The following is a 21,165-nucleotide window of genomic DNA, read 5'->3' as shown; positions in this document are numbered from 1 at the left end:
TTAAAAAATGATAATAAATTTAGACATATATAACACATAAATTAAGCATTGTATGAATATATTAAAATACTAAAACGACTAACATTCTAGGACAGATAGAGTAGTACTTATTTTCGCTCTTAGTTTTTATGTCTATATTTAAATAGATGATGAAAAAACACATATAGAGGTGAAAACGAAAGTGGTAATTTTTGGATAACGATAACCGTTCTAAAACTTTTATCGAAATTTAGGATTAAACAGAAACGGTTACCGAAATTACAGAAACGAAATCGATAGAAAAAAATCGGAAACAGAAACGAAAATGGTCTGGGTCGGTTCCGATCGCTTTTGAAAATTACCATTTTTATCGTTATTTTTCATCGATAATGAATTCGGTATTTTTGAAAAATATTAAATCTGAACCAATCTTAATAAAATCATCTTAACATCAAAAATATGAAGAAAATTTATTATTTTCCTAAAATCAAGATTTATCTAACCATATATAGTTTAGAGTTGTTTAAAAATTTTATAATTTTTTATTTATGTTTTCTTACCAAATATTACTCTTAACATATATATTCATAATTTGCTCGAGAACTTGAGAATGACCAGGAGGACACCAATTATATTGATTGTGCCAAGTAGTAGGAGCACAGTTAAAATACAAGTGTCATGCCATTATACACATCTTGATTCTATAGTCATATGCTACTAGACATGTTGTTGCTTTATTTAAATACATGATAGTAATTTTATTGTTATATTACATTGTCTTATATTTATTGTAATCTCCTACACTATATTAGAATGCCTTATACATTATTATTTATATTATGATGGGTCAGGTTATATTATTAGTTCTATGCTTCAGTTTGATGTGTGGTATTGTTTTATGGTTATCAATGTATTCTCATTTGTATAGTTTCATTTTATAAGGTATCGCGTTAGGACTTTCTAACTATATGTATGCACTCTTTATGAGATATCCTTTGATCTTTCATGAATTTGTGAATATTTATATGTTATTACTAATTTTTAAGTAGACGTTTAACTTGTGTGAATTTTTTAAGTCACTCAAGGGTTGTTGAAGCGTCCCCAATCCTCTGGGACTCAAATGTGATACAATTACTAGTCCCAGGAGGCTAGTAAACACATTTATACATCAGATGATTACAGATCTGCTTAAACAACAAACCTATAAAGGTGGCGAACAACTTTAAGAGTTGGTCCACATCTCGGGACATATCATCAGAGTGGGGCTGAAGCAGCCCGATATACGCAGCGAAGCAAATTAGCGGTCCAACAGCCACAGGCAAGGTTGGGAACAGTCGTAACTCTTACCCGATCTCCTTTTTCTGAAAAAAAATAAATAAGCAAGGGTGAGTACAAACGTACTCAGCAGCCCACCTTCACCCGCGGAATGGGGAAATCAGATATAATGCATGGAATATGTGGAGCTCAGGATATTTTGCAGAAACAGCAATATTTTATGCAGGGTTGTTTTGTAAAACATTTTGTATTTTGCAAAGTGCATCCTCTCCCAAAGGAGTAGGAAGTTTTTCAATATTAGAACAAAATCCCCTGGACTAAACCATCCAGGTATCTCAGCAGTTTCCCACTGGTTTTCATTTTCAAAAATAGCTACTGGACTTCCCGTCCACCATAGCTCACGGCTCAACCGCCAGACTTTTTAAAAATCATTTTTTTCAAACGCACCCTTTTTCGAAAACAAAACATTAATTGCCATACCATACCAGACTCGTCCATTCCTGTGGACACGGACTATTCGAATAGGTTTTCAAACTCTGCGCAGAGGTGTACACTTTACCCACTAGTCCGGCTCTGCGATCTCATGATCAGTGAGATCCGAATCCGAATCTCTTTGTTCCCTTGCACGTCCTAACCTTAACGGTTATACCGGAAGGAGTCAGGCCACCGCCATGTCCAAACCGGACAAAACATTCCCCCTCCTTATCCTCCCGGTGCTCCCCAGCCTTCATAACCCTGGGGTTGGACCGTACGAGTTCAGATTGAGTGACTGCCCACACAGTCTCGAGTGGTTGTACTTATCATGAGTATAGGTAGTGAAAGATGACAAACCGGTCCTTATATGAGGGGACAATCCTTCTGCTCACGCCTAAACCAGCTGAGCCATCACCTTAGGCCCTCCCCTAAACCAGGGAGTCCCTGATCATCCCTACTCAAAGGTGATAAGGGTGAAAACCCTTCATCATACACATTTTGAAAAGCATTTTCCTTTGAAAAACTCACACCTTTTCTCAAATCATTTGTATCAAATATATTAAGGATTGATTGCGGCAAGCGGCTTGGGTGGCCATAATAACTTGTCTCAAAATCATATCATGCATAAAATAACAGGCTGAGGGTTGTGGTTGAAAAATCATAGGTAATTTATGCATCAAAGGGATCCAGTGAGCTTGCCGTGCTTATCCGGCGAAGGGGAAAGAGAGCTCGCGGAACTGGCTTCTGGCTCCTGGCGTAGGCTTGTAGATCTGGCCTCCACGAGACGGTACGAACGCTCCGATAACTATGCAACATGAATAAGCAAACATACAAACAAGCAAGTATACCAACAAATATTTAGTATAGTGGTCAGAATAGCGATATATGGATGGGTAGAGTCTTGAGTAGAATCTGTGTCATGTGGTGTTGAGATACTGCTGGTGGTGGAGCGAAGGTGCTTACCAGGAGGGTGGACTGGAGACGAAGCGACACTATGCGTGTAGCTGGCAGAGCGGAGTAACTGAGTGAGTGGGGTGTTTGCCTTGGCTGAGGGTGTTGCGTGTGTGTGGAGAGGGAGAGGGTAGCTGGGTGTATTTATAGCTGGGTGTATGTGGTGTAGCACAGCGAAGTTCACTGTTGGTGAGAATAGTGACGAATGAATCGTCTGACTTAATATGAACAGGAGAGTTATAGGCAGAATATGGGACGAGAGTATTTTGGGATTTTTCTGGAACATGAACCATGCTTAAGGGATGGCATGGTTGGATAGGGAATAGTTTGATAAGAATTTAGAAACGAGAATTATTGGAATCTGAGTTTGGAAGCCTGGTTCGAAGGAATCTCAAGTTAAGCGTGCTCAACTTGGAGAAACCTAGGAGGGGTGACCAGATTGGAAGTTCCCTACTGGAATGAAAATCACAGTCACCGGAGTTTGTATAACTGGAATATGGGTCTGGCTGGTCTTAGGTGGACTGGACAGCATGATGGATGAGTAGTTGAAATTTGGGGTAATCGGATGATCGATGAATAGTAACGGTGAATAGTAACGGTAAAAAGTAACGGTAAATAGTAACGGTAAATAGTAACGGTAAAAAAGTAACGGTAAAAAGTAACGGTAAATAGTAACGGTAAATAGTAACGATAAAAAGTAACGGTAAATAGTAACGGTAAAAAGTAACGGTAAATAGTAACGGTAAAAAGTAACGGTAAATAGTAACGGTAAATAGTAACGGTAAAAAGTGACAGTAAATAGTGACGGTAAATAGTGATGGTGAATAGTTCGTATGAACGAACGATGAACGGTCGAATGATCGAACGAACGAACGATCGGAATTTTGGCAGCATAACGGCAGGAAAAGGATTATTTGGACGAACGAACGGACGATCGAACGATCGGACGAACGGACGAACGAACCATGAACGATCGGACGAACGATCAAACGATCGGACGAACGAACGATCGGAATTTCGGCAGCATAACGACAGGAAAAAGATTATTTGGACGAAAGAACGGACGAACGATCGGACGAACGAACCATGAACGATCGGACGAACGATCGAACGATCGGACGAACCAACGAACAAACTAAGAACAGGGGGACGAACAATCGAAGAACGATCGAACGATCCTTGTGCTAGTGTGTGCTTGTGTGGAAGGTGGAGTGGGAGTGGGCGTGTGGGTGTGGGGGGGAGGGAGTTGTCATGAAATGGCTTGGGGTGGAATGAGAGGAGGCCCTTGCCCCTCTATTTATAGCCATGGTGGGGGGATTAGGGGGAGGGATGAGAGGATTAGTGGGAGGATGAGAGGATTAGTGGGAGATTAGCATGGATTTGTCTTATATGAGTGTAGTTAGCTTGTAGAGCTCACCGTATGACACCGGAGGCATACGTATACGTATGAGCATGAAGAAAGTTATGAAGAAAATATTTGTGGGGACTTTAAAAATGATTCGGAAGGTATTTCTCAGGAAGAAAATACTTGGAGATATATCGGTGGAATATTTGGGCAGTATTTCTGAAAGAGTTTGAGGGTGATCACTGGAGAAATATTTGTAGGATATTTTGAGGAGGATTTTAGAGAGAATATAGACCACTATATTTTATTTGTTGATATCAACTTGCAAACAAACATTTTGCGAAATTTGAAATTCATTTTGAATTTAGGGCAAGTTTGAGAAAATTTCAAGATTTGAATTTTTGGGATGCTACAGTTGTTACGGTTTTTTATCAATCTTATTTTAGATTCCGACCGTAACCAATGTACTTTTCGTACCAAACTTTCGTTTCCGATGTTTTTGAATTATCAATGTCGTTGTTTCCGAAATTTGAAAAAAATATGAAAACAGAAATGGTTTGTGTTTATCGATCGTTTTCACCGATAGACACATATATACATTAAGTATGGTATGAATCCTTTAATTATCTAAAACAAATAAAAATTTTATTTTGGGACGGAGGCAGTATTAACTTTGGGTGTACTGCTATTTGTGCGGTGAGCGGTGTTTGCATAGGACAGCTTGTTGGCACCTCTGGTGGAGGGATGTTAAGTAGGGCATACACTTTCAAAAATGCTTACATATATAAAACATTACAAATATTCATCACAAGCTGGAATAGCTCAGTTGGTTAGAGCGTATGGCTGTTAACCATAAGGTCGGAGGTTCAAGCCCTCCTTCTAGCGATTTTTTTAAAATTTCGTTCAAACAGTTCCATTTCTCCCGAGTTAGCTCTTTTCAATTAGTTCTTCCTTTTAAGCATAGACTTATTATTTTTGTATTTCACCAAACAATTCCTGTTTTTATTTATCTTTCTATTTCATCCCTTTCTTTGGCATGTTACCAAACAGTTCCATTTCTCCTGAGTTAGCACTACCTTTTTTTTATATGTTTCACCAAACAATTCCTTATTTTATTTCACCAAACCGTCCCATTGTTTTAATGTATCTCCATATCGGGAGATTAGCTCTGCCTTTTATGCATGGTCTTCGGGATGGTTTAACAAAAGTTCACTGGTTTCACATGAACTCTAATACATGGTCTTCGAGATGGTGTAACAGAAGTTCACTAGTTTCACATTCAATACCTGCTACCTCCATACCACATGAATGAATGATAAGATGGAACAACAACAACGGAACATTTCTTTCAAACTTGTCGTACAAACAAAAATCCAGAGTATCTCTCCTGCACAACGTTTCATTTCACACACAAAAAAAAGACCAACATTTTGACGACTCTGACGGTACAACTCCAGTCACCCGACAGCTAGGCTTTCTACTTGCGAACGCCCCACTTTGCCATGCTTCCTCTATTATGGTCTCACATGCAGCCTGTACCTTTTGGCACGTCCATGTGCAGTGCAGCTAAGAACACACGATGAAGAGCTTCTTCATGAGCTCCTGAAACATCAGACAGAGCAAGAGCAGGGACAAAGCACTGTCATTAGCGTTTGGCTAGAGCAGTTGTGGTGTCTGCACCATACACTGACAACAATATAATAATAACAACAACTTCTGCTTGCCAATGAGAAGATGCATCCGTGGCTTGCCTGTTGCCTCAACGGCAATGCAGATGTAATGGTCCCATTCACACAACGATATGATATGAATTTGTCTGAATATGCTGCAGCGATGTGACACTTTTTTGTATTTTTTAACTGATTAATGCTAACCAACTTTACGGATTTTGCAAGCTTGTCCCTGGCTATTTATTAAATGAAGGGCGTGGTTTTTTCAGATTCGCTGATGCAGATATAAACAAAGATGAAGATGAACGTGAGTGGTAGTAGAGAATTACCACGGAGGGCAGTCTCTTCTTCCCGACGTCAACCGGCAGAGCTTGTCCGCACCTCAGTCTCCGGCTGAGCACCATAAGCTCCTCCAGCGTCGTGGCCGCGCTCCTCGGAGGGCTCCATGGATTGTCCTCGTCATTGGCCACCTCCCAGCTCTTCTCTGAAGGCGCCCGGGGAAACTGGAACTCCTTGTCGTGTGCTGAAGTATCGCCACTGGAGTGGCTGTAGTCTTCCGACTCTGAAAACGAGAACCAGCCGTCACGACGGCCGGAGGAGGAGCCATCTGCCCACGCTGCAGCGCCAGAGGCGTCGCTGCTGTCTGGAAAACCAAATGCTTCCAGCTCAAAACCAAGCGAGTATTCCTCCTCGCTCTCGACCACAAACGGGTTCAGCGAGCGGGAAGATGCTGAAAAGGCACCGTGATCCGGGGGCAGCACATGGAAGGGAGATGCTTCCTGCAGAGGCTTCCCAGGCTTTTCTTCCCACTGGAATGGCACGCTCACAACAAGCTTTGTCGGGGCCGGGGACGGGCATGCAAACGCTACTGGCACTGGCTGGGAGATGACCCAGTCCCTCTTCGGGGCACCGGGCTTCACCTCCCAGAGAAACGGGACTGAAATCTGCTGCTTGACGCGTTCCCGAGGGTTGAATTCGGGCAGTTCAAGCTCCCCATCCATTTTTCAGATATTTGGTTTGGACTTTGGAGATGGAATTTTTGTTGTGCTGCTGCAGATCTTGCCTGCACTGCTGATATATGTAGGATAGAACTTGTGGGTTAGATGAGCTGCTCCTGCATCACACTGCTCTTGTTCAACTGTTCCTTTGCTGTGCCTGCAATACAATTAGACAGTACCAACTCCTCTTTAAGCTCAGACCATGAAGAAAAAATGGTGTTCAGATCCCAGCAACTGCTCTAGCATTTGCAGTTTTTTACATAGGTTCAATGCAACTTAGAAAGGGCCTTACATAGACCGAAAACCAAAAGGATAAAACCATATACATGGATTTGGTAACTTGACCAAAACAATCACTTATTCAGCAATAAATCTAAATACAATTTACAAATGAAGCTGCGCCACAGTAAAGAATAAAAAAAAAAGAATGTGACCTTCATCTGTTGAAAAAAAAATCAGAAAACACTTTTCCTGTTAACATCCTAATCTGTGACTATGTTCTGACAGCAGAAGATCAAGAACTAATTCTAACCGACTCCAAGAACTGTACCACTTCTGCCATGCTAGGCCGGCTTGATGGTGTATTGGAAGTGCATACCAGACCTAATTTGAGCACTTGAACCAATTCAGCTTCAACAATTCCCCTCAGGCTTCGATCAAAGCAGTCCGATGCAGTTCCATCCTCCAATACCTCTCTTACATAATCACGCAGAACCACAGCTGTAGCTACCCCAGGGCTGTCCACCGGTTTCCGCCCTGTCACGGTCTCAAGCAAAACCACCCCAAAGCTAAATACATCACTCTTGTCGCTATATCTCAAAGTCGGAGATGACAGCTCCGGAGCAATGTACCCAATTGCGGTGTGAATTCTACTCAATTCAATGCTTCCTAGAATCGGCAACAGCTTCCCCAATCCATAGTCAGATAGCTTAGCTTCGTATTTCCCATCTAACATAATGTTGGAGGACTTGATGTTGAGGTGCAGGATCTGTGGCCGGCAATCATGGTGAAGGTAAGCAAGTGCACGGGCCGCTCCAAGTGCGACGTTGAACCTCTGTTCCCAAGACAGTTCACCTCCAGCACCTCTGCTGCTGCTCTCAGAGAAAGCATGAGGATGGCTACCGTGGAGGTGGTCATACAAGCTCCCGCTGGCCACAAATTCCGACAGAAGCAACTGCATTGAGGATGACCAGTAGTAACCCTGAAAAGCAACCAGATTGGGGTGGCTGAGGTTACCAAGCTGGCTCATCTCATGCTCAAACTCATCCTGGCCTCTCACGCTCCCTAGTGTCTCCAGTTTCTTCACAGCAATGGACATGCCGTTTTCAAAAGTGGCCTTGTACACCGTACCGATTGATCCACCGCCAATGAGACAGTCTTTATCAAGTAGCGCCTTAGTTCCAGTTTCCCAATCTTCGTACCTTGATGGCAAGCTCTTGCTGAAAAGCACCAATTTTCCGATGATGGCATTTGAGCCTGGAGATGCAATTGGAGGAGTACTCTCAGACACAAGAACCTCTTCCTCTTCCTTCATGTCCTCATCTGTGCTCTTACGCGTATAAGCCTTGATGTTTAAAGCACAAACAATGCATATTCCAATAAGTATGAGGGCTGCAGCAACAATGGCGATTATGACAGGCACACCCACTCGTTTGCGGTGCTTCATCCCGGTCCCACAGTTATTGGGCAATGGAGAGCCACATAGAAACTGGTTGCCCATGTAGGCAGTGTAATCAAATTTCTGCAAGACTGGCTCAGGAGGAATCATGCCAGATAGGTTATTGAAGGACATGTTGAAATGTGTCAGGTTAGAGAGGTTCCCAAGCTGTGGAGGTATTGCCCCAGTCAGTTGATTCTCCGAGAGGTCTAGAAGAACAAGGTTTGTGAGCTGCCCAAGTGTGACTGGAATGCCCCCATCAAGCTGGTTCCTGTGGAGATCAAGCACCTTGAGGTAGGTTATGTTGTTGAGTGTGTCTGGGATAGCTCCTTGCAGTTTGTTGCCGGACAGATTCCTGCGTCGTTGTAATTTGGCTACTAGTCAGTACATGGAAACATTGTACCATAAGCGAAAATTGCAGCAGTGCGAGTACTGAACAAACACTTACAGTTCAAGCAAGAATCGGCACTGGCTGAGGGACCCTGGAATCTCTCCTGTGAGAGCAAGGCCCGCGAGGTCGAGTGTGACAAGCATCTCGATCCCTCCAAGCTCAGGTGGAATCGAACCGGAAATGCCAGGATTGCCCGCGAGCCGGAGGAAGGAGAGCGACCGCAGAGTCCCAATCACAGGAGGTACAGCTCCACCAAGAGCATTCGCCCCCAAATCCAAAAACCTCAGGCCGCGGCAATTCACGACGCTCTCCGGCACCGGCCCCGTGAGCCGGTTGCCGGACGCGTCCAAGCGTGAGAATTTGGTGCCGCAGGTCGCAATGCTGGGGATTTCGCCTTCAAAGGCGTTGGAGGAGACATTGAAGTAGGTGATGTTTACCGAGCCAAGGAGCGCAAAGGGCGCAGCTCCGGAGAAGTTGTTGCTGCCGACGTCGAAGAGGTCAATGCCGCCGCAGGAGGTGAGCTTGTTGGATATTTGCCCAGAGAGCGCGTTGCTCCGGACGGAGATGTAGTTCATCTCCGGCGGCGCGCAGACCCGGTCCGGGAGCTCGCCGGAGAGGCGGTTGTAGGAGAAGTCGAAGCCGGCGAGGCGCGAGCAGTTGGCAATGCCGGGCGGGACGGGGCCCGTCAGGTCGTTGTGCGCGAGCGAGACGTAGCGGAGGCGGAGGCAGGGGTCGAAGAGCCCGGCGGGGATCCCGCCGGCGAAGTGGTTGTAGGAGAGGTCGAGCAGGCGGAGCCACGGGAAGGCGCCGAGGAACGGCGGGATCTCGCCGGCGAGCGCGTTCCGGCTGAGGTTGAGCTTGCGGAGCGTGGGCGCGAGCGCGCGGAAGCCGGGCGGGACGCCGCCCGCGAGGGCGTTGCCGAAGAGCGAGACGGACTCGAGCGCGGGAAGGCGCGCGAGGGAGGGCGCGAGCGTGCCCGCCAGCCCCGCGCCGTGGATGCGCAGGCGCTGCACGGCGCCCGTGGACGCGTCGCAGGTGACCCCGACGAAGCCGCAGGGGTCCCCCGCGGGCGTCCACGACGCCAGCACGCCCCGCGGGTCCGCCGTCACCGCCGCCTTGAAGTCCAGCAGCGCCCGCCGCTCCGCGTCCGTCGCCGCGCCGGCGCGGTGGCACTGGCAATGCAGCAGCAGCAGAAGCAGAAGAAACGGGGCCAGGAGAAGCGGCAGCGCCGCCGAAGCGGCGGGCGTGGCCTGGGAGCGGCGCGTCATCGCGACAGGGACAGGCCGCGCTGTGCCAGTGCCACCGCACGCAGCCGCAGCGGCATTACCACCCACCAGCTCTGCCGCGGTGGCCGCTGCCGCTACTAGTAGGCGGAGTAGTTAACTGGCAGCTACGGCGCCGACCGCCGAGTAAAGGAGTAGCGAGTAGGTGGCGTGCGTTATGGTGCGGCCGCGGGCGTCCGGTACCCAGTACCACTGCCACACCACGCCAAGCGTCCAAGCAAGCGGAGCGAGCGGCCGGCAGCCAGCACCCTCGGCCGGTCGGCCCTCGCTAGCCGCCTTGCACTCGTCTAGTTTGCGTGTTGGGGAACAGGTCAGCGGGGGCGGTCGACGGAATGATGGTGCGGAAAAGGGAAGTGCGTGGCTTTCCGGGTTGGGGATCTGGCCCGGCGTGATCGGAGCATTTCCGTTCAGATCAGAGGGCGGGAGCAAGCGGCACAGTTTGGTTGCGGGCCGAGGAGCTTGCCAGTTTGCCTCCCGCCCGGCTGCGGTTGGTTGGCTGGTTGGGTCATGGCGTCGGCGTGGCAGCCGGGACCCGGCACGGCGAGGTGCCCGTTGCGTGCGCCTACGGGACACGGAATGGACTCCATTCAAGGCCGCGCCTTCTCGTACAAACTACGGAGACGCGTGTCGACCATGAATACTACTACGTCATTCACGCCACGTACGTGCAGCGTCCTGGTCACCGTACCTGTACTGATGCGCGCCGGTTGCGGTGGCCGGTGTAAGACCGGCGGTGGTTGATGAGAAACCAACTGTTGTGCTGCAGGGACCGTTTATTACAGTATCTATTTTACTCCTTATTTTAAACTTTACTTTACAAGTAATGTCATCTACAATACAAAATAATATTTTACATAGTCTACTAGAGATGTCATTAAAGCGAAAAAAGATGTGGTGTGAGCGACGGGCGGATGGGTACTACTTTATCACTATCACTATGAAGCGCTTTTGAGCCACATTGTAGTTGCTCTTAAAGGGTGTTTAATTTGTATGGACTAATTTTTAGTCCTTTTATTTTAATCACTTTTAGTTCCTAAATTGCAAACATAGGGACCGAGGGTATGTTCGTTTCTCTAGTGCTAAACTTTAGCACTTGTTTGGATAAAGTGTTAAACTTTAGCACTTGCACTCTACGAGGAGCACACGGTTAGTGGGAAGAAATAAAGGGGTATTTGCAAAATGGAGTTGGAGACCACTTTAACACAATTTAGCATTTTTGGTGAAGCTAAAATACTAATGATTGCCAAACTTTAGCATGTCACTTTTAGCCACCGTGTTTGTTTATTTAGGAGCTAAACTTTAACAAAAAAAAAGTACAATGCTAAACTTTAGTAAGGAAAAACAAACGAGCCCTAAAATAGAGATAGTTTTTCTTTTAGTCCCTTTGCTTAGCAATTTAGAGACTAAAAGATACTATAATGCAGGAGCTAAAAAATAGTCTCTACAAACAAAATATCTCCTTAGTCCGTCCAATAACAGGTGATTTAGAGCACTGTAGCAGGCCTGTTGGGCTCCTTTTTAGCAGTTGATCTTGGAATTAGTGTGTCTTTTGGTCGGCAATGATTCCGTTAATAGTTCATGATCATAGACGTGCTTGCGGGTGCCAAATCATGTCCCGCAACTGTCCTGTCTTTGTGAAGTGTGACCGAGGCTCCGCGAGCAAAGATAAAATAACATCAAATGCAGAGCCAGCAGAGGTCCATACAAACTCCAATCTGTTTCCCACGTGGTCTACTCTCCAACAAACTACAAAAATTATATCGGTCAAGTTTTTTTCCAATTTCTTCTTTTTATGTTCTATTTCTAAAAGTCCATTTGTTTTTCTCACTCCTGGCTGATCAATATATTGCATGTCCTTATTGTCCGTTGTTCATTGCTTTTCGTCTTTCAAATTTCTGCCTTTGTTTGGGTTTAGTTTTTTTCAAAACATAAAGAGTTTTAGTTCTTCCGCTTGTTCTACATATATCCTGATCTTTTTCATGCTTTTTTTGAAACGTCTCGGGATGCATTAGTTTCCTCTTATAAAAGTCTGGGGATGCATTTGTTTGGGCTTGTTTGGCATCAAGCGGCTAATAGACAAGAGAAGGGAAGCCCCAGACGGGATTTAATTGGCTTTTCAAATCCACGTTGTTTTTCAGAGCAGCTTTTCCCTTCTCCTTTGTCACTGTTTGGAAGCAGACGCTCGCTTGCTGTCCAGACAGCATTTTGTCAACGATGCTACACGGAACATGACAGATGGTTCGACAGCAGGCAAAGTTACAGCAGGAGTCAAGGCTGAAGGACGAGAGCAAGGAAACGACGGACAATAGCAAGGAGACGAGCACGGCAACAGAAGAGTGGCTACAACGTATGAATATTTGGGCCAGTGTGGGCCTTGTAATTGGCGCTGGGCTGAGCCTATGATCTGATGTATATCACAGAAACTCAGAACAGGGAATCGGGATCGAAGAACCAGAACATTGATACAGTTTCTATCTTCTCCTTCTTCCCCTCGTAGCTCTGTCCTGCTTTCTCCTGTCTCCTCTCGATCTATCCCTCAGTGTGGTGCACAACCAACGGCAGAAGACCTGCGATCCTTGTGGTGCACAATCTGTGCGGCCTCTTTACGCTGCAGTTGCTGGCGTGCAGCCCGCTGCAGTGGCGCGCGGTGCACGTGCAGCGCCTCAGCACGCTCTCCACGCTGTGGGGCGACTATGTGCAGGAGATGCTCGAGAACATATTTGATTGTCTCTACTGCGTGTTCAGAGTCCTGGAGAATAAGGAGAGGTTGGTCAAGGCTGAAGGTGTTGAGTTCATGCTCATTATTCAACCATGACCACCACCTATGCAATTTCAAGCTTCATACACGCACAACATTTGGTATCCATTTGGTTGCGGTTGGGATGCGGTGCCGCACAAGCAACCATGGCCACCACCTGTGTTTCGCAGTTTGATGTATGAGGAAGACAAAGGAAATGATTCAGATGTTGGTGATATACATGTTTTAGTGAGGGAAGGAGCAACTGATGGCAACGTGCAGTTGGTGATACTGGGAGATGGTGTTCCAGTCTGGATTCCACCTTGGCCATCCTTTAGTGGTGATATTCAGCAACTCGAGTTGATGGTGCTTAGTGAGTCAGAATTCTCTCCCACTCTCCTCATTGATCGCTTGAGTCCTCAGTTTTCGGGAGTACAGACAGTGGGACAACCTCTAATGGTGAAAGTAGCAAATGGTCAAGTATTTCAGTATACTTGTTCTATACCTGAAGCCACTTGGAGCATGTCAGACTCGTTCTCTATAGGAGCAGTTGTCGGACTTCTCTTGATTTCAGAAGAACACCAAGTGAAGAGCTCTGTGGATCAGTTGCAAGCTATTGAAGAATTTTGTGATCGCCTGGCTGAGGAAGCGCAGACAGAGGTGGTGCCCGAGCTTTCTAAATATCTATTGATGGCGATCTCTGCTGCTGCCTGGACTGATTATGATGCAGTGACTACCCTTTTCCCCAAGGGCCAACTTCCGCAACATGAACTCTTGACGATGGCCAATGGACGAACACTTCCATGTCGATATCAGTTAGCGGTAGCAGTCTGGAGTCGGTCTGGATACCAGTTTTCTGCCAAGTTTAATCCTCTTACTCTGACATCGTTTGCAGTGGATGAGCTTGGTTTGGAAGTGTTTTGGAAAAAGGAACTGTAGGGTTGCGTGAACTAAATTGGTTTGCTGTAAGTTTAGGGAATATGGTTTTAAAGAGGCTAAAAGTGGGTGAGTATGATTATTGCTCTGAATTCCTTCAACTTGCAACTGAATTTTTCAATTCAGTTCTCTGCACGGCTGCTAGCAACATCCAACGAGAGAAAGCACAGATTGCTAGTTTTGCATTTGTTTGTTGGTGAAAAGGATGTTGGGCTTCTGGTTGATCTTCAAAAGAATATCATTGCAAGAAGAGCCGGCTTTAGTGATTTAGCCGTGGAGCACTCCTTATGTCCGGTTAAGGTAAATGGCGAACATGTCTACATTGACGGTGCTGGCATGAATATCAATCCACTGCTGCTGCCATGGTCACCACGATGGTGGCTAGTGATCTACCTTCGCTAGCTACACTGTCAGCGGCTTGGGGGCAAGCCGCATTTCAAGCGATGGGGAATGTCAACGATGGTACACGGGACATGACTGAGATGGTTCGACAACAGGCAAAGTTACAGTAGGAGCCAAGGCTGAAGGACGAGAGCAAGGGAACGACGGACAATAGCAAGGAGACGAGCACAGCAACAGAAGAGTGGTTGCAACGTATGAACATTTGGACCAGTGTGGGCCTTGTAATTGGCGCTGGGCTGAGCCCATGATCAGATGTATATCATAGAAACTCAGAACAGGGAATCGACATCGAAGAACCAGAACATTGATACAGTTTCTATCTTCCTCGCAGATAGTTCCTTCTTCCCCTCGTAGCTCTGTCCTGCTTTCTCCTGTCTCCTCTCGATCTATCCCTCAGTGTGGTTAACACATTTCCCCTTTGACGTTGTTTGGACTAAAAAGAAAACCAACAATGCAATTTGCATATGATTGGAAGCTGGTGACACTCGAAGTAAGAAGCAAGATACATCTGTCAACTTAACATGCACGAGTACTGCTCAATGCATGCACACAGGAGTTTCAAAACAATATTAAGAAAAAAAATGTCCACAAGCAACACATTTTAGGACCCAAGGTGTCGGGATGAGTAATCCAGGTACATCATGAAGCCATAAAGAAGACGCCAAAGTCTATGTCCCAACCCTTAGGAATGGTCTTGCTTCGGCCAACACCGTGTCGTAGGATTTTATACCCGTGCGGATACGAGTATGAGTAAGATTTTATACTCGCGAGTATATATGAGCGACGAGTAAATTTTTTTGATGGGTGCGAGCATATATGAGTAACCCGATGAGTATATTTTTTTGATGAGTATGGGTATGGAATGCTATTATCCGAGGGTATGTACCCGTTGGCCGTTGCCATCCCTAACCTCGGGTGAAGTTTGTGATCAAAGTTTATAATTTTTAAGTTTTATCTATTTACCTCTCTCTAGACGTCTTTCAATACTAAGGTTGTCTCAAACAACTTATTAATCCATATTTTTTAAAACTTCAATTTGTAAACAGTACTACAGTATAAATAATAAAAATACATGATATTTGTCATACTACCTGACTTTGGATATCTCTACTATATATGTTAGAACTGGGGGATCGAATTTAGGTTGTTGAGACCACAATCAAACGCCTTAACTCCCAAAACACACGTCTGCTTGTGTTATATAGAGATAGAGGAGCGAAATTACCGTATATACTATTAACTGAAAAATAAAAAATAAATAAAAGGATACTTGAACTAATATCTTATTTAAATCATGTCGGCGTTTCGACCCCGGGGGTCTCTAGACCGACGAGTAAATTGTCGCCGCGTGCCCCAGCCCAAATAAGTCGGCGCGAGACGGAGCGCGAAGGGGGGAAACCAGAGGGAGACAGGTGTAAAGGGGAAACCTGCGCCCTTCGTGTTTGTCCCGCGCCCAGGTCGGGTGCGCTTGCAGTAGGGGGTTACAAGCGTCCGCGTGGGAGAGAGCGAGAGGCTTATGCGCGCCGTCCCGTTCCCCCGCGTGGCCAACCTCCCGTTCGAGTGCCCTGGGCCTTCCTTTTATAGGCGTAAGGAGAGGGCCCAGGTGTACAATAGGAGATGTAGCAGTGTGCTAACGTGTCTAGCAGAGAGGAGCTAGTGCCCTAAGTACATGCCGTCGTGGCAGTTGGAGAGGTTTTGGCACCCTGTTCATGTGATGCCGTGGCCGTCGGAGGAGCGCTGGAGCCTTGCGAAAGGACAGCTGTCAGGGCTGTCGAGTCCTTGCTGACGTCTCCTTGCTTCCGTAAGGGGCTGAGAGCCGCCGTCGTCATGGAGCACGCGGGGCGCCATCATTACTTGTTTACCGGGGCGAGCCATATGGGACGTCGGTCTTGTTCCCCGTAGCCTGAGCTAGTTAGGGGTAGGGTAATGATGGCCCCCCTGTGACGTAGTCGGTCCGAGCCCTGGGTCGGGCGAGGCGGAGGCTCCTCCGAGGTCGAGGTTGAGTCTGTCTTCCGTGGTCGAGGTCGAGTCCGAGCCCCGGGTCGGGCGAGGCGGAGACCGTCGGCTGAGGCCAGGGCTGAGTCCGAGCCCTGGGGTCGGGCGAGGCGGAGTTCGTCGTCTTCCGGGGCCGAGGCCGAGTCCGAGCCCTGGGGTCGGGCGAGGCGGAGTTCATCGTCTTCCGGGGCCGAGGCCGAGTCCGAGCCCTGGGGTCGGGCGAGGCGGAGCTTCCTATGGCGCCCGAGGCTGGACTTGGCTGCTGTCAGCCTCACTCTGTCGAGTGGCACAGCAGTCGGAGCGGCGCAGGCGGCGCTGTCCTCTTGTCAGGCCGGTCAGTGGAGCGGCGAAGTGACTGCGGTCACTCCGGCTCTGTCAACTGGAGGGCGCGCGTCAGGATAAGGTGTCAGGCCATCCTCGCATTAAATGCTTCTGCGGTGCGCTCGGTCGGTGTGGCGATCTGACCAAGGTTGCTTCTTGGCGAAGACTGGGCCTCGGGCGAGCCGAAGGTGTGTCCGTTGCTTGAGGGGGCCCTCGGGCGAGGCGTGAACCCTCCGGGGTCGGCTGCCCTTGCCCGAGGCTGGGCTCGGGCGAGGCGAGATCGAGTCCCTTGAGTGGACCGAGCCTTGACTTAATCGCACCCATCAGGCCTTTGCAGCTTTGTGCTGATGGAGGTTACCAGCTGAGATTAGGAATCTTGGGGGTTGTAGGATCTAGGACACCGGCTAGAGGGGGGGTGAATAGACGGTTTTGACTAAAATCAACAATACTAAATAAATTTAATCAATACAACAAGAGGAATAAATTCTCTAGTGTCAATAAGTAGACAATGTATGAAAAACAACTATGGAGATTGAATACTTGAAGAACAATAAGCAAATCACTAATCAATTGCAAGGCAATAAATAATGCTAGAAATAATAGACACCGAAATTTATCCCGTGGTATCGGTGATTTGCCGATCACCTCTAATCCACGTTGAGGTGGACTTCAAGCTCTCACTTGCTCCTCTATCAAGATACAACTTGATCTTTGAGCCAAGTGGACAAGAAATCACTCAATACCTCGATTCCACTAATGTCACCTTTGCCGCTCCGGCGAGGTAGGCGCGAACCCCTCACAATCAACACCGCGGCTTCTCCACAATCTTCTTGGAGAGCTCGACGGAGAAAATCACCCGAGCCGTCTAGGAGGCGGCAACCTCCAAGAGTAACAAGCCAACGACGCTTGCTCGGTGTACCACCTAGTGCCTCAAGAATCACCAAATGATGCAAATGCACTAGGAACCCTCAATCTCTCACTAGAATGTGATCTCAAGCAAAGAGTGTGAGAGAGTGAGTTGGAGGATCACAAATGAGCTCAATGTGTGCAAGGAATGGCCAAGAGAGCTCTCTCACATGAGCTACCCTTCTATTTATAGCCCCCCATCTAAAACCAACCGTTATGTGCAAAAGGGGGCAATTCTGCGCACACGCGGACCGTCCGCGCCCTAGGGCCGGACGGTCCGCCGTACATATAACGGCTATAATGACCGTTTGAAACATGTCAGAGCTGACTCAAAAGGTGGGTCCGGACAGTCCGCCCTTCAAGGCCGGACCGTCCGCGACCTGGCAGAATGAAACACCCGAGCCTCGGATCAAAAGAAGTTAACACACGCGGACCGTCCGGCTATAAATCCCGGACGGTCCGCGACCTGAGACAGTATTGTCCGGACTGGTCCCCCGGACAGTCCATAGTACAAATCTATAAAAACACACAGTCCCTGTCCAAAAACGAGTTTGACACTTGCGGACCGTCCGCCCCTTACAGGCGGACCGTCCGCCTATAATTCAGGGACTGGCCCGAAGCCACCCTTCTCTGGTCATGACTGCGGACGGTCCGGCCCTAAGGCCCGGACGGTCCGCAGTGCAATAGAACAAAGTGTCCACACAAATGGTCAGACTTCGGACCCCTCTGGAGGATCGCGGACGGTCCGCCCCCAAGGGCCGGACAGTCCGCGCGACCATGACTTCGCAATTTTCAAACATACTTTTGAATGAACTTTCAACTCACGAAATGAGAAGCGCTGTTAGTCCTCATGCAAATGCAACTACTTGATGCTCTATGAGGCACTAAGTTTTACACAGATCTGAGTCATTGACCCCTCTTAATAGTACGGCTATCTAGCCTACTAATCCGGTCAGGTATCTTCTCTAAACTCCTCAAGACCGGCAAAAGTGAAACCTATATTATACCTTTCCCTTCATCTGATCCACAACCAATGCGTATGATTCTTCAACATTTCCTGTTCTATGTGGTCCAACCCTGCATTCTTATTTCTCCAAGAATCGTTAGTCCACAAGCAGTTGTCATTAATTACCAAAACATTACCAAAGGGGCCTAGATGATTCACAATCTCCCCCTTTTTGGTAATTGATGACAACACCACATAGTATATTAAAGAGAAGTTTAGTTTCTCCAAATCTCTCTCATACCTAAGGTATAAGATAGATCTTGGAGATGAGTTTCATAAGACTTATCTTGATTTGAAGTTCTGTCCGAGAGATAGATAAATCCCAATGAAAACTCAATATGTAAGAAGGGCTCCCCCTAAGTGTGTGCAGGATTATTTGAAGCTGAAGATATAACACACATAATATATTGGAGTTTGATGGAGACTTTCCTACAATCATGGTTATCGAGGCATACAAGAGATGATCCGTAGAGTGAGCGCAGCAATTATAATCACACCTCGATTAACCACACACAGAGTAATTTGAACTAAAACATAGTTCATCCCACAAAATATTACAGATAATAGTCCACAGACATACGACATAGAGTTAACAGATCAAACCAGTTCCAAATGCGTAAGACATAAACTAATGCAAGCGTCATGAAAAGGTAAAATGCATATGCATGGTCTTAATGTCCACATAACCACCAACTCCCCCTGAAGGAGACGCCAGACAACTTCTCTTCCACTTCTCTCCCCCCTTTGGCATCGATTGCCACAAAGGAGAAGCCTCACTGATCACTCGGCGGAGGATGCATGTTGTAATAGTGAGTGCTGAAGGTGTCGAACAGGGAGGAGAACTGGCTAAAATCCTGCTGGAGCTGCTGCTGCCTCTGACTTATATCATGCATGTTGTCATTTGTAGAAAGATTGTCAAATTGACTGGAGAGAGCACCCATGTTATCTTGAAAACTCTGTTGCATATTATTCAGCCTGGACATGATGGGATCAGTGACATTTGTGTGAATTTGATCACGAAACTCAGAAAATTCAGAGTTGAGCGCATCCCAGTTACTGTCAAAGCGAGACTGCATGTCATCGAGGCGGTGATCCACATGTGTCATCAGGCCCTCAAAGCGATTATCAATATGAGTCTCAAGCCCTTGCTGCATATTGTGAAAATAAGGATCAAAGTATCCTGGAGCAGGCTCCCAATAGTGCTGAGGCTGAGGAGGAGGTGGAGGAGGAGGCATCTGCTGTCCCTCAACATTATGAGCTGCTCCACCCTCATAGCCAGGGTCTTCCTCATCATCTGGGAAGGGAGTGAGTGGCCTGGTGAGAAACCCTATCTCATTCTTAAAAGGCCTGAATGGGGTATGAACAATCTCGCATGGGCCCTCAAATCTTGTCTTGGATTTGATGAGAGCCATAATGTAAGGAGCATATGCCAAATTTTGATTCTTGTCCATTTTCAAATCATTAAGCTGCCTCATCATGAAAAGAACAATATTCATGACTTCACCATTCATGATGTGCTGGATGATGTTCCAGAACTTATCCCGTATTTTACTCTTATCACCACTCTTGGGAAGAATGGTGACTCTGGCAATCTTGTTGATTACAGCAGGATGATGTCTGAGTCCTGCTGTCTCTCCAAACCTCCTGGGTATACCAAGCCTGGCTGGCTCATAAAACTGCACAAAATCCTCAAAATTATCTTCAGTATAAAGATCCAGCCCAGCAGAAATGGTGCCATAGTCCAGACTGTTGGCAGCAGCAAAGTCAGCAAAAGAAGCAGAATAGCGCTTGAAGCCAGTCATCCAGGTGATAGATTCTTCTTCAATATCAATCTCTGAGGTAGCCAAGAATTGCTTAACAGCCATTTCATTGAAATCTGTGCGTTGTCCCATAAACTGATATAATCCACATGTTTCAAACTTAGGGATGAGACCCTCCATGACTGATTGACTGAGCAAGAAGGACCAATCAATCACCTGATGCTTGTGAAAATTGGTATCCACCAGGGTGCCCCAAAAGACATCAAACTGCAGCTGAGTGTGGAAAAACTGTATATTTGTATCAGATGGCAGAGTATACTGGTTCACAGTCCGTCTAGAGCAGTACTCAGCCATAGAAAATCTCCGCTTGGGATAAGTCCAGCCTTGGGTATCAATGGGATAATCGGGATGAACATGAGGAAAATCTTCAGCATCCATGGATTCAGTGCCCCCAGCTGAGGATTGGGCCTCTAAATCAGTGGTTGGTGTATAGTCATCATCATTTCCACGAGGGCGCTTGGATTTAAAGCGACCTGCAAGTTTCTTGCGGAGACCACCAAAACCACTGCAACAATGTGACAGACATCCATAGATAAATAATTGATACCAATCACCACTTATAAAAAGGAATGGAATGGGAATGCTCTGCCAGGGTCCGGACGGTCCGCGCTAGGGGGCCGGACTGTCCGCGCCAGAGGCCCGGACGGTCCGCGTCCACCAGGCGGACGGTCCGCGACCGACCAGGGGCGACTCCAAGAACCCTAGCCGCCACAAATGTTGAATTTGATGATTTTGTAGAGAATACTCATCCAAACGAGTTCAAAATTTTGCATAGCATTCACATTGAGGAGAACTAACAATCCCACCAATCAGATTTTGAAAACTTGAAAGGGAAATGTGCCCTTGGGCCATTTCTAAGTATTTTGGTGATTGAGTGCCAACACAAGTGCTTAAATGTGAATCTATGCCCATGGATGAACAAAGTGCAAATCAAGAGCAAAGGTATGTTTCTAAGTCTTAGTACATTGGTTTTGTGTACTAATATACTTGTCTAAGTATCAGAAACAGAAAGAAGAAGA

The 21,165-nt window shown here is 46.8% G+C and overlaps 1 protein-coding gene and 1 non-coding gene across 2 annotated transcripts; one reads left to right on the top strand and one right to left on the bottom strand.

Moving 5' to 3' along the window:
• Positions 1-4,835: 4,835 nt before the first annotated feature.
• TRNAN-GUU (transfer RNA asparagine (anticodon GUU)) lies at positions 4,836-4,909 on the top strand. The gene has a single exon. It is a non-coding gene; the product is annotated as a tRNA-Asn (tRNA).
• A 434-nt stretch (positions 4,910-5,343) lies between these two features.
• On the bottom strand, positions 5,344-10,444 carry LOC103631259 (probable LRR receptor-like serine/threonine-protein kinase At1g12460). The gene is made up of 3 exons (XM_008652211.4): positions 8,798-10,444; positions 6,024-8,704; positions 5,344-5,626 (listed from the first exon to the last, which is right to left on the bottom strand). The coding sequence occupies exons 1-2, from the start codon at positions 10,006-10,008 to the stop codon at positions 7,207-7,209; spliced, it is 2,709 nt and encodes a 902-aa protein (XP_008650433.1). The 5' UTR covers positions 10,009-10,444; the 3' UTR covers positions 5,344-5,626; positions 6,024-7,206.
• Positions 10,445-21,165: the final 10,721 nt, after the last annotated feature.

This window comes from Zea mays, chromosome 1 (genome assembly GCF_902167145.1).
Source record: "Zea mays cultivar B73 chromosome 1, Zm-B73-REFERENCE-NAM-5.0, whole genome shotgun sequence".
In the NCBI taxonomy this organism is placed as follows: domain Eukaryota; kingdom Viridiplantae; phylum Streptophyta; class Magnoliopsida; order Poales; family Poaceae; genus Zea; species Zea mays.
This window is presented reverse-complemented; position numbering and strand designations above follow the sequence as displayed.